Below are 14264 nucleotides of genomic sequence, written 5' to 3' on the forward strand. Positions count from 1 at the left end.
TCACAGGACTTGTGCTTCAGACCCTTCACCAGTTCTGTTGCCCTTCTCTGGACATACTCCAGCTCCGTAATGTCCTTGCAGTGAGGTGCATTGCTGAAGTCCACATAGACAACATCCACAGCCTTTCCCTCATCCATTAGGCAGGTCACCTGGTCATAAAAGGCAATCAGGTTGGTCAGGCAGCTTTTCCCAAAGCCCTGCTGGCTGGGCCTCATCCCCTGGTTGTCCTGTGTGATGGCACTCAAGATGATTTGTTCTGTAACCTTCCCTGGCACCAGGGTCAGGCTGACAGTCTTGTAGTTCCCCAGATCCTCCTTCCAGTCCTTCTTGTGGATGGGTGCCACACTGGCCAACCTTCAGACATCTGGGATCTCAGTTAGCCAAGACTGATGATAAATGATGGAGAGCGGCTTAGTGAGCACTTCTGCCAGCTCCATCAGCACCCTTGGGTGGATCCCATCTGACTCCACAGACTTGTGGCTGTCTAAGTGGCACAGCAGATCACTAACAACTTCCTCCTGGATTGCAGGGGTTTTGTCCTGCTCCCCATCCCTGTCTACCAGCTCAGGGGGCTGGCTGCCCTGAGGATAACTGGGCTTTCTGTTAAAGACTGTGGTAAGGAAGGTATTAAGTACCTCATCCTTGGTGACTCTGTTCCCTTCCATGTCCAATAAAGGATGGAGATTTTCCTTGGCCCTCCTTTTGTAGTTAATATATTTATAAAACCACTTTTTATAATCTTTCACAGCAGTGGCCAGATCGAGTTCTAGTTGAGGTTTTGCCTTTCTAGTTTATTCTCTGTATGACCTAATGACATCCTGAGTTGCTTGCCCCTTCTTCCAAAGGTCATAATCTCTCTTTTTTCCCCTGAGCTCCTATGAAAGCTCCCTGCTCAGCCAGGGTAGTTGTCTTCTCTGCCAGCTCATCTGTTGGCACATGGAGATGGCATGCTCCTGTGCATTCTTCTTAAAGCATGTCCAGCCTTCCTGGACCCCTTTGTTTTTAAGGGCAGTTTCCTGAGGGACTCTCTGAACCAGTGTCCTGAACAGGTCAAAGTCTGCCCTCAGGAAGTCCAAGGTAGAATTTCTGTTGATCTCCTTCCTTATTTCACCAAGAGTAGAGAAACTATCATTCCATGGTCACTGTGCCCAAGATGGCCTTTTACCACCACTTCTCCCACAGTCCTTCTCTGTTTGTAAACAGCAGGTCTGGCAGGGCATGCCCTGGTAGGTTCCCTTACCAGCTGTGTCAGGAAGTTACCTTCCACACTCTCCAGGAACCTCCTAGACTGTCTCCTCTCCACTGTGCTGTGCTTCCAGCAGACACTTGGCAAGTTAAAATCTCCCACAAGAACAAGGGCTAGAGATCATGAAACATCCACTGATAGAATATTTCACTTCATCCTGGGTGGGTGGTCTGTAACAGACTCCCAGCAGGATCTCTGCCTTGCTGGGAGAGACAGTGCCTCTGATTGTCACCAAAGGCACTCAGCCTTATCCCCACTGTGCCTGAGCTCTGCAGTCAAGATACTCCCCAATGTACAGAGCCGGTGAAACAGGCATTAATGAGGAAGAAAAGAGGAAGTATAGATAAAATTATTCATAATATTGATGGAATCAAAATAAAAACACATCTGGCACTTTGTATATATTTATTTTGGACTTGTTCAAAAGAACTAGGATTTGATTTTGGTATGTGAGCCAATGTGCTGGTGGACCCTTTCTGGTTTGTATCCAACCTGTCTTAAGCTACAGTGTGTTGGTTCATCATCATAGAAGTGTGTGTGCAAAGATAGGTAGAGTGTCTGAAAGACAGTGGGGGAAATCACTGAATCAACCATTTAGCCCACAGGGCTGAAACCATACTCTCCATTGCTCTCTAGAACCTCAGAAGGGTTCCATTTGGAAGGCAGCTTTGGAGATCTATCTAGTCAAACATTTTCTTAAAAAAAACCCAAACCAACAAACAGAAAAACAACCCAAAACCAAAACTAAACAAACAAAAGAAACCCGCAAAAGAAGGAGAGGCCCGTGCCTCCTGTTCGTCTCATCGCGGCGGTTTCTTCTCTCCCTCCGGCGGCACTGGGATTTGGGGGCAGCCGCCGGCTGTGCCGGCTCTGGAGCGGGAGGTGGCGCACGTTCGATAGCACAGCTTGGCTGCAGCCGCGGCGCAAAGAAAACGGGGCAAAACAGCAAAATGAGGGGCCGCCTCCTGTTCACAGTATGGCAGAGACAACTGGGGGAGACGGGGAGACAGTTTTTAGACAGTTTTATGTAAGGGTTGGTTGTTTTCTAATATTACCATGTAGGGATTGTATTAAGCCAAGTCCTCATTCTCCCTGTGTATAATTAAAAGGATATTTTTTTATTTGCGTTATTGTTATTAATAGTATTATCATAATTATTAAAACTGTTGGTTTTTTATAAACGTAAGTTATATGTATTATTACAATATTAATTTTCTGCTTGGTACGTTTTAGCTTGAAACAAATGCATACAAGTTTTCAGTAGTGTGTTACGCACTTTAAGCTGTATTACTAAATGCCATTTTATAAACACTATGCTTCCTAAAGGTTAGAGAATGCATTTTGTTAGACAATCTTTACTCTAGTTCTTCAAGAACTATAGTCTTACCAAATCTTCAGGTCTAACATCAGAGACACTAATCAAGGATTCGCTTTTTAACTTAGACTTTAACTTAGTACTTTGGGGAATTGTAAGTGGTTTTTATTCTAGGTGTTTTATAAAAGCCTAAGAATATGGAATTAAAAAGCAGTGTGTTTACTGGTGCATATTTAAGATAACTTTCTCAAAACAGTCTTTCGTGTGGGAGCATGGTAAAAGGCTTCACTAGTTTAAAAAAAAAATTGATGCACTGAGGTATTTAGCTTGTACTAGCAACTCTGAAGTTCACAAAGAAGATAATACTGTGAAAAAATGTCTTGGATCAAAATGCATGCAAAACTATTAAAGACAAAGGCGATAAAATCAATTTAATTTCTGGAATTTAATTTTGAAGATGTAGCAAGAGTCTCAAAGCACATCCAGAAAGGATTGTCTGCAAAGAGGAAGGAAAAGCTTTTTGAAAATCTACTCCTTGTGTCTTGCCTCTAGCAATTGCATGCAACAACGTGTTCTTTCTGTCTGCCACCTTTAGTATTTGTAGTGATTGTTGTCATAAACAGTTTAGGATCCCAGGTGTTTGCATTTATCAGCTGTTGAGCCTGCTTGGTCTCGCTATGGAGAATCCTAAGAATTCTAATCCTGAGAAAATCTGAGGGTTTAGTAAGAGCTGATCTGAGAGTTACAGTTTAATAATGGCTATGTAATAGCATCCATGAGTTAATCTGTTAATTATGCAGTGACAGTTGTCTTGAGTTGTTTCTTATTAATATCTAATTTTCTTTCATTTGTTTATCGACAGCCACAAGCAGCAAGCCATCCTGCCATTTTCAGAATTGTAAATGAAATTTTCAAGTAAGTCTTGAAATTACTGTGGGAAGAGTTTTAAATGACCCATTTAAGCATTGAGGTTTTCTTCACAAGAAGAAGCAATATTATAATCTACAACATATTATAATTTCTGGATATCTTCTTCTTTGTCGGTGTGCTTTCAAGTCCCCTTCTGTGTAGTGCACTGCAAATAATGAAAAATGTTAAAAATCTAATGAACTTTATTTAAAGTTACATTATAGTAATCACTGGTACAGTTGACTACATTGTATTTTAGCCTTTAAAATTTGTAATTTATTTTGTACTTTAGTAGAGATTTGTGGTTGAAATACAGTTTTGAGCTGAAAATTATAAATGCTGAACTGGCTTTGCCCATGCCAGCATGAAGGTGGCATTTAGCAAAAACTTTTGCACTTAGCAGTGTAGCTTCTTTTATATTTTGTTAATGTTTTTTCAGGATTTATGTTAGATAGGCTCTTAACGGCATTGAACTATTGATCCACCTGTTATAATGAGTTTGGTTTTGAATGCATTAAAATTATTTTGAAGCAACCAATATATTGGTTACCACATGGGGGCTTCTAATCCTTTATACTCAGTTTTCAGTGGCTTTTCTCTTTTCTCTTGACTTAATACTTACTAATTTTTCAGTATTACAATTCCAATACAACAATAATGTATTTAGTGACTGACATCCTTTGCTCATCAAGTGTTTCCCTTCTTAAGAAAACAGGGCTCCCAGGTACACCTGTTTGGGGGCATTTGTGTGTCTGGGTGCATGTTTAGGTTCATGCAGGCACTAACAGAACAGTCTTTGCTGTAGAAACTGTAGACCACTGTATTATCAGAGTGAGGCCACTTGGCAGCTACTGCTCTGGCAGTCCTTTGTTGCTGTGGTCCTGTGTCTGCACACAGGTGGCATTTTCTGAAGATTTGAGACTAATCACTTTCCCAAAACAAGATGCACTGAGAAATTGATGTGACTTCAGCAGACGTGTGCTGATGTCTTAGGCTGGAGGCTGTATATTGTGATGGTACAGGAAGACAAAATTTGTTCAAGCTTCTTGGCTTATTTAAGGTCATGGTATATAAAATGTTTTCTGAGAAAAACACATGACTTCACTACTCTTTTGCAACCTTTCCCTTTGGTAGACAGTAGAAATGGATAAAATTTTGTTTCTTAGCTAATGCAGGACTTTGTCCAACACAGTATTTCCTAGTAAAACTTTGCACTTCTATTAATGTTTCAAATTGTCTTAAAAAATGTTGTTTTGCTGTTTGCAAGTCTACATTTCTCCTCTGTTTTTTTACTTTGAATTATTCTGCTTAGTATGCTTGTTCCTCTACATTTTTGGTATTAAAACCTTGATGTATTTCAAGAATACTATGTCTCATGTCCTCTTGATATTTACCTGAAGCTGTATATGTTAGCTGGCTTTTGCAGACCAGTTGGTTTATGCAGCCTTGTGTTTATTTCTGTTGTATTTCTCTAACATCCTTCCAACTATTCTCAAGTGGTGTGCAGATGTTAAGATACTATTCCAGTTGTAATCACGTGTGAGATTTTAGAGATCTGCTGATAAAGAAATTGTACTTGCTTGTTTGGAAACTGTGTTAGGTTTCTATAGCTGGTGTGAAACTTCTTTTATTTTTGGAGTTAGTGTTCTGTTACAAGTATGGATCTAAGCATTGTGACTCTTTCTGTAATAACTTTTCCTGCTATTTGCATGCATATTGAGATAATTGTGCTAAATTATTTTATCACAGTGATATTACTTCCTGCTTTTATTTCTCAGAGTTTTCTTGCTATGTGTGGCTGTACAGAAGTCCATGCAACTAGACTGTCTTGAGTTTCTGTGTACTGTGTTTTCTTTTTATATCAGGGATTATATTTGCCTGTAGTTTTGTGAGATTTCTGTTACAGTAATGTGTTAGCTCTTCATATCTTTTAGAAGGAATGAAACAATTCTCTGATACTTGTATCTCACTGGCAACTTACTCTGAACATTTTCTCTCCTTTCTATTATATGTCTTTCAAATAAGAGAATGGAAATTACTGCTACCTGTTTTCTCCACTTGCTCCATTTGCTCAAGGTTATTTTGCACTGTAGAAGGCCAGTTGAAGCACTCACCTTTTGTGAACCTCTAGAGTGGCCCATGGGATGCAGTCCCACAAAACACCATAAAGTGTGCTTGACTTAGTAATGGGAATAGTTGCTCTGAACACAATAAACTGATCAGATGCCAAATTTGGCTAATAAAGTTGTGCTAGTCTTTTTAATTCTATACTTATTTCCCCCAATTGGCAGGATAAACTGTGTGTCTGCATGTATATTGTATATATTTACTAAATCTAGTTTCTTTGTAGGAGTTGTGTATGTGGTTTGGTTTTGGTTTTCCTTAATGAAAAATAAAGTCTAAAAAGCCTGCAAAGTTAGTATTTCTGTTAGTGGTGTAATAAGCTCAGACACAATTTGAATCTACAGCATACAAAGAATGTACCTTTTTCGTTCATTTCAGTTAACAGTGGTGTAGTGGGCAGACTCACTACCTGATCTGTCATATCTAATTTTTCAATGCTTAGGAATGCACTGATGGAAACTGATGGAACTTCAGGAGTTATGACAATAATACAGGTGTTTACACAGGTCTTCCTTCAGGCTCATCAGAATGAAAACAAACAGGTTAGTCAAGATCTCTTTCGTAGTGTTTTTTTCCAGTGAGAACATGCAGAATTTTGCAAGGAAAGAAAAGCAATTCTACGCTTAAGAGAAGTGACTGAATATAATGAGGTAAATAATAGCATCCCTCTATAGCTGCATAGATAAAGTTCAGTTCAAACATTTTCACCTGCGCATAAAATTACAGCATGAAACCAGTATGTAAGAGCAATTTACCTGACTTAACCATCAAGTATGTCTGCCTAAAGTGGTTTTCACAGGCTCAGTTCCCCTGATGCTGAAGTTTCTGCCTGTAGAGTGAACATGAGCATGAACATTCATCTTTGATAAAAAGGAGGAAAAACGCTAGATGCATTTTTCTTTTGCAGTAGCAGGGTCTCTGATAATAAATGAAGTAGAGATAACAACCCCATTCCCAGTCCCCTAAATAATTATAAGTAGGATATTGAATAGTCATATTTGTCTGTTCAGAAAGTAAAAGACACAGAATACATACTGGGACACAGAATACATACTGGTTTCAGTTTCTGGTCTTCAACAGTGGCCTCTCAGAAATTTTCCTTGGTCTAAATTTTCAAGTTTCACAGCTTAGTTTCTCTTCTTCTGCACAGATGTTTATACAGGTCTTACTGAACTAAATTAAGTGGAATTACTTCTGTGCTAATTTAAAACAAGAGCAGGATCAGTTTCTTACCTTAAAATTTCAAAATACAGCTATGAAAAAGTCTTACCTTACTTATAGCTTGCAAATTTGATTTCAGATTCCCAAATCACATGGCATTTCACATCCTAACCATCTTGTTTGTTTTTTGAAATCAAATTCATATGGTGCAAGTTTGGAAAGTACCCTGTCATTGAAAGCCCTTCACTTTGGACTTAAGAAAATTTCCAGTTCCTTTGATTTTTTGCATCTATTGAGAGAGATGGTAGTTAGAGAATGCTGGGATTTCTTGAAAATTGTGGCATTACTGGCCTTTAATTAGCAATGTGATTGAATCTGTCTTCCAGCTTCAGGCAGCTGTCTTGCTCAATACATGAGTGCTGTGCATGGTAATCTTATGCCACCCTGACTGCATGGAACAGCACACTGTGTAGCCCCAGGTGGGATCAGTGGGTGAGAATGAAAGTAAAAGATTCCACACCTATCAGACACCCAAGAGCTAAGAGTTGTGCAGGTGATGCGTTTTCTTCAAGGTGAAAGTCCTTCACCTGCTGGCATTGCAACATGGACTACTGCCCATTTTTCTGAAGTGGTTTTAAATATTTAGTTTCCTTTATTTCACTTGTATACAGTTTAAGTCATGGAGTTCTAATTAAGGTATTATCTTCAATGATAGAATTTAAAGTCCCTTGTCTCACAGTTCGTGAATCAGCTGTAATGTTAGCTAACAGTTTGCTTGCAAAAAGGCAGTTACAGATTGCTTTCTAAACTTTAAGTCAGTCATATCTCTTGGTTTTTTTTGGTCATACCGTCATTACATATATTCGTAAGATATCTGTCTTTGTGGTATCTGATTTCCCTTGACAGGACATAATGTGCTCCATTTAGTAGAAGAATGGTAAAAACATTAATGACAGAAGATGGAGTGGGTTCTGCCTGGTCCCTGAGACCTTTGGAATCTACAGACAGTTAATTGAAATAACACTAGGCAAACATGCATCCATAAAATTTGCAAAAGAACTGGTTCATGTCTGGCAGTTCACAGGTTTGCATGATAGGAGAAGTGTGATTGTCTGTTGCAGTGTGGCAGCTGTCAGAAATAGCTGTCTTATATAATAACTTTGTAGACCATTTAGAAAGAACAAGTTTTGGCAGAAAAAAAGCTGAAGAGTAGGAAAAGACAGTGGTACTGGGTTTAGGATAGTCTTTTTTCTTTTATGTTTTTGGAGACTGAAGACAGCATAAATGGAACATAGGGTTTCAACCTACTTAGGAAGAAGTCAGCACACTGCTGACTCACGCTCACCTTGGTGTCCACTGGTCCCCAGATCCTTCTCTGCTAACTGCTCTCTGGCTGGGTGGCTGCCAGCATGTAATGGTGCCTGGATTTATTCCTCCCCAAATGCAGGACTTTATACTTTCTCCTTGCTGATACTTATTTGGCTTCTTTCAGCCCATTTCTAAAGCCTGTCAAGGTCCCTCTGGATGGCAGCACAACCTTTTCATGTATCAGCCACTCCTCCCAGTTTTGTGTCATCATCAAACTTGCTGAGGGAACTCGCTGCCCCCTCATCCAGTTCATTAATGAAGATGTTAAATAGGACCCAGCACTGACCCTGCTGTGCTCTGGTATTTGCTGGACTCCAGCTAGATTTTGTGCCAGTGGTCACCACCACATGGGCCTGGCTGTCTGTCTGTCTCAAAGGGAGTTGGTGTTGTACTTGCACACACGTGCTCTGTGTTAGACCTGCCTGTAGTACATGTTTGCAGAACAAAAAGACTAAAGGGGTGCTACTGCTAGTCTCAGTTACACAAGCAGTGTTCACAGTGTACAAGTCACACGTACTCAGATAAACAGAGGGCAAGTCTGTTATCTGTGACTGCCCTACCTGGTGCTGAATCAGATCCCAAGCATTTTAGGTTTCTATTTTTGAACAGTTGGCAATAATCTACACAACGCCCTCAGATTCTATACATGTTATTAGTTCTTCGTTTAATAGGATCTGTGAATCTGTTTACACTGGAAAATGAAATTAAATTAGTGTCTCCTTTAAGCTCTGCATATTAAGAGCGAAAACTTACGTGATTATAGGGAAAAAGATTAAGACTATTAAGATGTCATTTTCTTCATGCTCTGAATCTTTTTTAATGCATATACTTTTAAAATCTATAAATAATTACTTTTTATAAGCAATCCTTTCCTAAATATCCACTTCATGCAAAATCCTAAAATTTGCTATAGAGTTAATTTTCTGTTCTCTTGCTTCAGTCTGTATGGTTAATTACTACCTTAGATGAGATTATTCACTGTGGGTTTGTTTTGAAACCTCTTCAAATAATGATTTTGTATCTTAGCATAAATTTCCGCTGAAGGCCTACTTCCCATTCCATCACCAGCCCCTTGTAAGAGGCTTAGTCAGACGTCCTTCTGGTAAGCTTTTCATTAAGTATTTGCAGCATTATGAATCTGCATGGTCTGTATATGTCGTAAAATAACTTTAAAAGGGATAGAGATAACTTTTTGCTGTTTCCTTAATAGGGTGTGTTTGATTTAGCAATTTTAATAATATTCTTTTAATGTATTTTTCTGCAGGGACATCTAATTCTTATGTAACAATAGTACAGATGTAACTTTAAAGAAAACTAAATCAGAAGTGAATAACAAAGAAAGAATGCATAATTATGTAGGAATGAAGCCACATTACAGAGATTGTAAAAAATACTACAATCTTCGTATGTTATAATATCAGTAATTGCCATTATGGAAAAATTCATATGTATTTCTCAAACACAGGCTTTCTGTTTCTCTCTGAGGCTTGAATTCTGATATTTTAGATTGCAAACCTAATTTTTTTTCAGGCTGCCTACTCATATAGATCAAGAAACCACTGTTCAATATGGTATAGTTTTATATGAACAATAATTAAAGCTCAGTACAAGAGCCTCTGCGAATGCTACTGCACTGATTATATATTAATATTCCTTGAGCAAAGGAACATCAGCTTCATTTCAATATTCCTGGCTGTACTTCCTCACATGGCTTTATCAATGAATTGTTGTATGAAACACAGTAACAGGTATTGTTGAAAACTGGGAAATTTTAAAATGAAATTTTAACTGCTTTGTGATAACTGAATCAAGTTGGAGAAATCTTATAGCTACTTTAATGTTTCACTGTTATGTTCCAGTGGACAGGCTATGATTTTAAGAGTTTTGTTTTCATCCTCCATCCTCAGAACTCCCAACTTCATATTGGTCTCAACACTTGAAACACATTTCGGATATGCTCAAAGCGTTAGTGGAAGATACAAACGTTAGGTAAGCAGTATAAGATCTTTGAACTTTTTGTCCTTTGCATGTTAGTTTGCAAAAGGTCATGTCATTTGAAGTCTTTAGTGGTTACATTTCATCATTTTCTTATTATTCTCTAAATAGGGCTTTATTTTTAAGAACAGGACTTAGATTACTTACTGAACCTGAGCTTTATAGCATCTGTATACCTGACCAATAAGCCTCTGTCATTCCCTCCAACAAATACCTAGCTCCATAATTGAAATGCTTACTTGTCTATTCTCCTTTTTCTCCCTCAAAACTTTTAACCCTGTTTTATGAAAGAGCTTGGCTTTCTGCAGGCTTGTGCAAACGTCCAAACTGCAAACTTCTTTGTTTTCATAAATATGTGACTGCCAGACATTTTTGTATCATTTTTGTTGCATTACTCTTTGAGCTGTCACTCCATGTGTCTGACCTGCTGCCCTTGGGGTTTGTTTGTATATATGAATTATGCTTTGGTAGGGATGTTCTGGGACTATATGAAAAGAATGAAAAAACTTACATCTCTATCTGCTACTGCCTTGTAATTCTTTCTTATCAGGAGTGCGATGAGACCTGACTCGGATAGAGCTTGGATACAAGTTTGCTTAGGTCTGCTTTGAGAGTGAGCTATCCAAAGAATGTTAAACAGCTTTTGAATTCAAAGAAACCAAATTAATTTTGATTTTAAACTTGAAATATATCAAAAGAAACGTAGACCACCAAGGCCAGCCAGACTTGCAAAACAAGGTCACAAGAATCACAGAATCAGCTAGGTTGGAAAAAGCTTTTGAGATTATCAAGTCCAACCTATGACCGAACACCACCTTGTCAACACCAAGTGCCACATCCAGTCTTTTTTAAACATCTCCAGGGACAGTGACTCTGCCACCTCCTTGGGCAGCCCATTCCCATGTCTGATCACCCTTTTTGTGAAGAACTTCTTCCTACTGTCCAACCTAACCACCCCTGGTGCAGCTTCAGACTGTGTCCTCCTGTCTTGTCACTGGTTGTCTGGGAGAAGAGACCAGCCCCCATCTGGATGCACCCTCCTTTCTGGTCATTGTGGAGAGCAACAAGGTCTCCCCTGCCCCTCCTTTTCTCCAGGGTAAACAAGCCCACGTCCCTTAGTCAGTCCTCACAGGACTTGTGCTCCAGATCCTTCACCAGCGTTGTTGCCCTTCTCTGGACTTGCTCCAGAATCTCAACATCCTTCCTGAACTGAGGAAAGAACTGGACACAGCACTAAAGGTGCAGCCTCACCAGTGCCGAGCACAGGGGGACAATCACTGCCCTGGTCCTTCTGGCCACACTATTGCTGATACAGGCCAGGGTACCATTGACCTTCTTGGCCACCTGGGCTGGCTCGTGTTCAGCTGCTGTCAGTCAGTAGTCCCAGGTCCCTTTCTGCCTGGCTGCTATCCAGCCACTCTGTCCCAGTTTTCCCCCTGTGTACTGGAACAGAGATACGTGCAACCATGCTTGGTTTCAGTTAACTCATGGAGGCTTTTTTTTCTGCTGAGTGGCAGAAAAAAGCTTTTTGTTGTTGCCTCTGAGGCCAGTCTGTCTGGTGGTAGCTTCTCACTTTATGTATGAGCTGCAGTTCAGTGCTGTGTCTCGCCTGTTCATCTCTGAAGTGTGTCAAACCTTTCTGTCCTTGGAGTGTGACCCATAGCTGACCCTGACTTCTGAAAGAAACACACAACTCAAGCTTAGAACAAATAAATAAAACAAATATCACGCACTGTGATGCGTTACAATAATACAACCATGTCTGTTCTGCTTTTGTTGCCCAGCCCTTTCTTGGCTTATATATATAGTCTTCTTCCCGCTTTGTTTTGAATAGTACACTAGTTTAGTGTTGTACTTGCCAGAATATACTCTTACTTCCTTTTTGAACTCCTGTAACAATTACGTTTTCTACCAAACCCCTCCCAGTTACAAAGAAAATGGATCTAACGTTTTCAATACTAATATCCATGAAGAAACCATATTCAATTTTCTTTTATTGCTTTACTCCTGATTCTGTATTCTTTCTATTTAATAAGATTTACAGAGGAGAAAAAATACTATTACACAGCATATCCTGTTGCTTCTTATGTCCAGTGCTCTCGTGTTACGTAGGTTGGTTTTCAGGGGTTTTATTTTATACCAAATGTGAATCTTATAGCAAAGTGCTTTCTGTGTCCTTCTAATCAACAGATTGCTTCTTTGCTGTGATTTATTATTATATGTAGTAGTCTCGGTGAACAGTAGAAGTTACATGACATTTTAAACCAGAAATCAGTTGATAAACTGATGAACTTACGTATGTTTTGTGGGGGTAAGTCTCAGAAAAATTTGAAAATGACGCTGGAGCATAGGTCCCACTACAGAGCAGGCAAGAAACAGTGGTGGGGACAGACGTGGAGGGTACGACTCAAAAACAGGCACTGTAATGGTAGAAAATATTAAAGATAATGGTAACTTCATCGACTCCTGGAATTTCTAAGATCTCTTGTAGTTTCCCTGTAAAGGTGGCACAGCAGCTCTTTGAGTCCTCAGGAATAAAACGTAAGAAAACTTTCTAATTCTTTCAAGTTTTGCCAAATTTATTAGGAATAGTTGTTCCTAGTTCTTAATGTTAATGTAGCTGTTCTTCTGTTTGTCCTTCCACACTTAGTTTAACTTTTTGCTTTTGAGACACCTACCATTAGTTTGCATCTCCCCATTAGTTCTGTTTTCTTTAGTCTTCTCTAGCTTTAAAGGAATGCACATGAGAAACTGTGGAGATGAGTGGTGGACCTTTGGTACAGTGATAATGCTTCTGTAAACACCTTCAAAATTTTCATTGAAGAAGACATGAATTTTAAGAGTCAGGAGATATACTTTAAAATATGCTTTAAAACTTTATATTTAGTCCATCTAAATGTAATTCCTCATGAATTGCCAAAAAAGATGCACTTCATGAATTACCAAAAAGCAGCAAATAAGCCTGGAAAGCAACAGAGAGAAAGTAAAAGGCAACAGTATGTTAGAGTGTAATACGTGAGATATGATTTAAAGGTTTGGAAATCCTGCAGCTGAACAGTATAAACAGTAGGGATTAATTTTATTATGTATCTTTTCATTCATAGTATTTTGTTACAGTTTATTAGAAGCTGCTGTTAAGGATAGTCTGTTCTACTGTCCAGGTTGATCTGTAGTAGCACTGGGTGTGTCTCATTTGATTGTGATTTCAGATAATAGATTAAGAGGTACATGGTTGTATGCTTAGTACGTAAGGTATTCTCTGTGGAAGAGTTTAAAGATTTTCTTTTATGTTAAACGCCAGCACCCTTTGTAGTTAATTTAAGGCAATTAAAAATGTTAAATAATGAGAAGTACTTAATTTTATCTGTGTTGTTTTCCAGTTCTCTCACTGACCTTTTTGAAATCTGGTTTTTGGTTGCTTGTTTTGGAGAATGGCTGGATATTGCAGCAGAACAATTACTGAAGGCTGCTGTAGAACCAGATGCTGTGCTGTGGCTGCTGGCATTTTACTACTGTCCTAAGAATGAAAATCAACAAAGAACTCAAACCATGGTGGGTAATGGAGTGATAGTAAGTGGCAATCAGCAGTCAATAATCTGATTATATCTTATTGCTGTAAGACAGCGCAACACCAGAAAAATGAAAGGTACTGACTTTACAAGGTCTCTGGGAATTGCGTTGCAGTGGAGAATTTTAAAGATTTTTTTTCTTGTGACATTTAGAAAACATTTTTCCTCTTTTTTTAAAGGATGTGATATAGATTAGCACCTCCTTGGCTTTCTTTTGGATAACCAGGGTATTTTAAATCATAAATAAAACTACCCTAGTGATGGTATTTTTTAAATTGGTGTGGCAGAATTCAGCATGCCTGTGTTATGGCATCTTCTGAGAAGGAAACAAGAGAAATCACAGCAGCTAAAACCGTGAAGATACTTAGCAAACACAGCCTTGAATCCTAACCTTGCCCAACTATTCTGATTTGTCTCCAGTTTTTGGCATGTGATACTGTAATAAATATGTGATATTCCCATATGCTGGGTTGGTAAGAGAAGGAGCAGTGTTCTAACTTTACCCAGTGTACTGCACGAAGAGTGCTGTGTGTCTGTGCAGGCAGGCAAATACTTTAAAGCCTTTAATTTAAACCTA

The 14264-nt window shown here is 38.9% G+C and overlaps 2 protein-coding genes across 13 annotated transcripts in view; one reads left to right on the forward strand and one right to left on the reverse strand.

Annotated features, from left to right (window-relative positions):
* FANCC (FA complementation group C) overlaps nucleotides 1-14264 on the forward strand; it is a 79607-nt gene that overhangs the window by 59584 nt on the left and 5759 nt on the right. For all 7 annotated transcript variants that reach the window (XM_048292293.1, XM_048292298.1, XM_048292294.1 and 4 more), the window contains 5 exons: nucleotides 3424-3476; nucleotides 6037-6136; nucleotides 9150-9225; nucleotides 10031-10112; nucleotides 13499-13670. In XM_048292293.1, the coding sequence (XP_048148250.1) occupies nucleotides 3424-3476; nucleotides 6037-6136; nucleotides 9150-9225; nucleotides 10031-10112; nucleotides 13499-13670 (483 nt within the window). The remainder of the gene's footprint in view (nucleotides 1-3423; nucleotides 3477-6036; nucleotides 6137-9149; nucleotides 9226-10030; nucleotides 10113-13498; nucleotides 13671-14264) is intronic.
* LOC125320202 (aminopeptidase O (putative)) overlaps nucleotides 1-14264 on the reverse strand; it is a 228594-nt gene that overhangs the window by 6962 nt on the left and 207368 nt on the right. For 2 of the 6 annotated variants that reach the window (XR_007201048.1, XR_007201045.1), the window contains exons 17-18: nucleotides 12415-12538; nucleotides 6350-6423 (exon numbers count right to left, since the gene is read on the reverse strand). The exons of 1 other annotated variant lie outside the window; for it this stretch is intronic. The gene's annotated coding sequence lies outside the window, so the exon portion shown is untranslated. Of the gene's footprint in view, nucleotides 1-1274; nucleotides 3637-6349; nucleotides 6424-12414; nucleotides 12539-14264 lie in introns of those variants that run through there. 3 more of the 6 variants (XR_007201049.1, XR_007201050.1, XR_007201046.1) reach the window with 3 other exon arrangements.

Source organism: Corvus hawaiiensis, chromosome Z (assembly GCF_020740725.1).
Source record: "Corvus hawaiiensis isolate bCorHaw1 chromosome Z, bCorHaw1.pri.cur, whole genome shotgun sequence".
In the NCBI taxonomy this organism is placed as follows: Eukaryota; Metazoa; Chordata; class Aves; order Passeriformes; family Corvidae; genus Corvus; species Corvus hawaiiensis.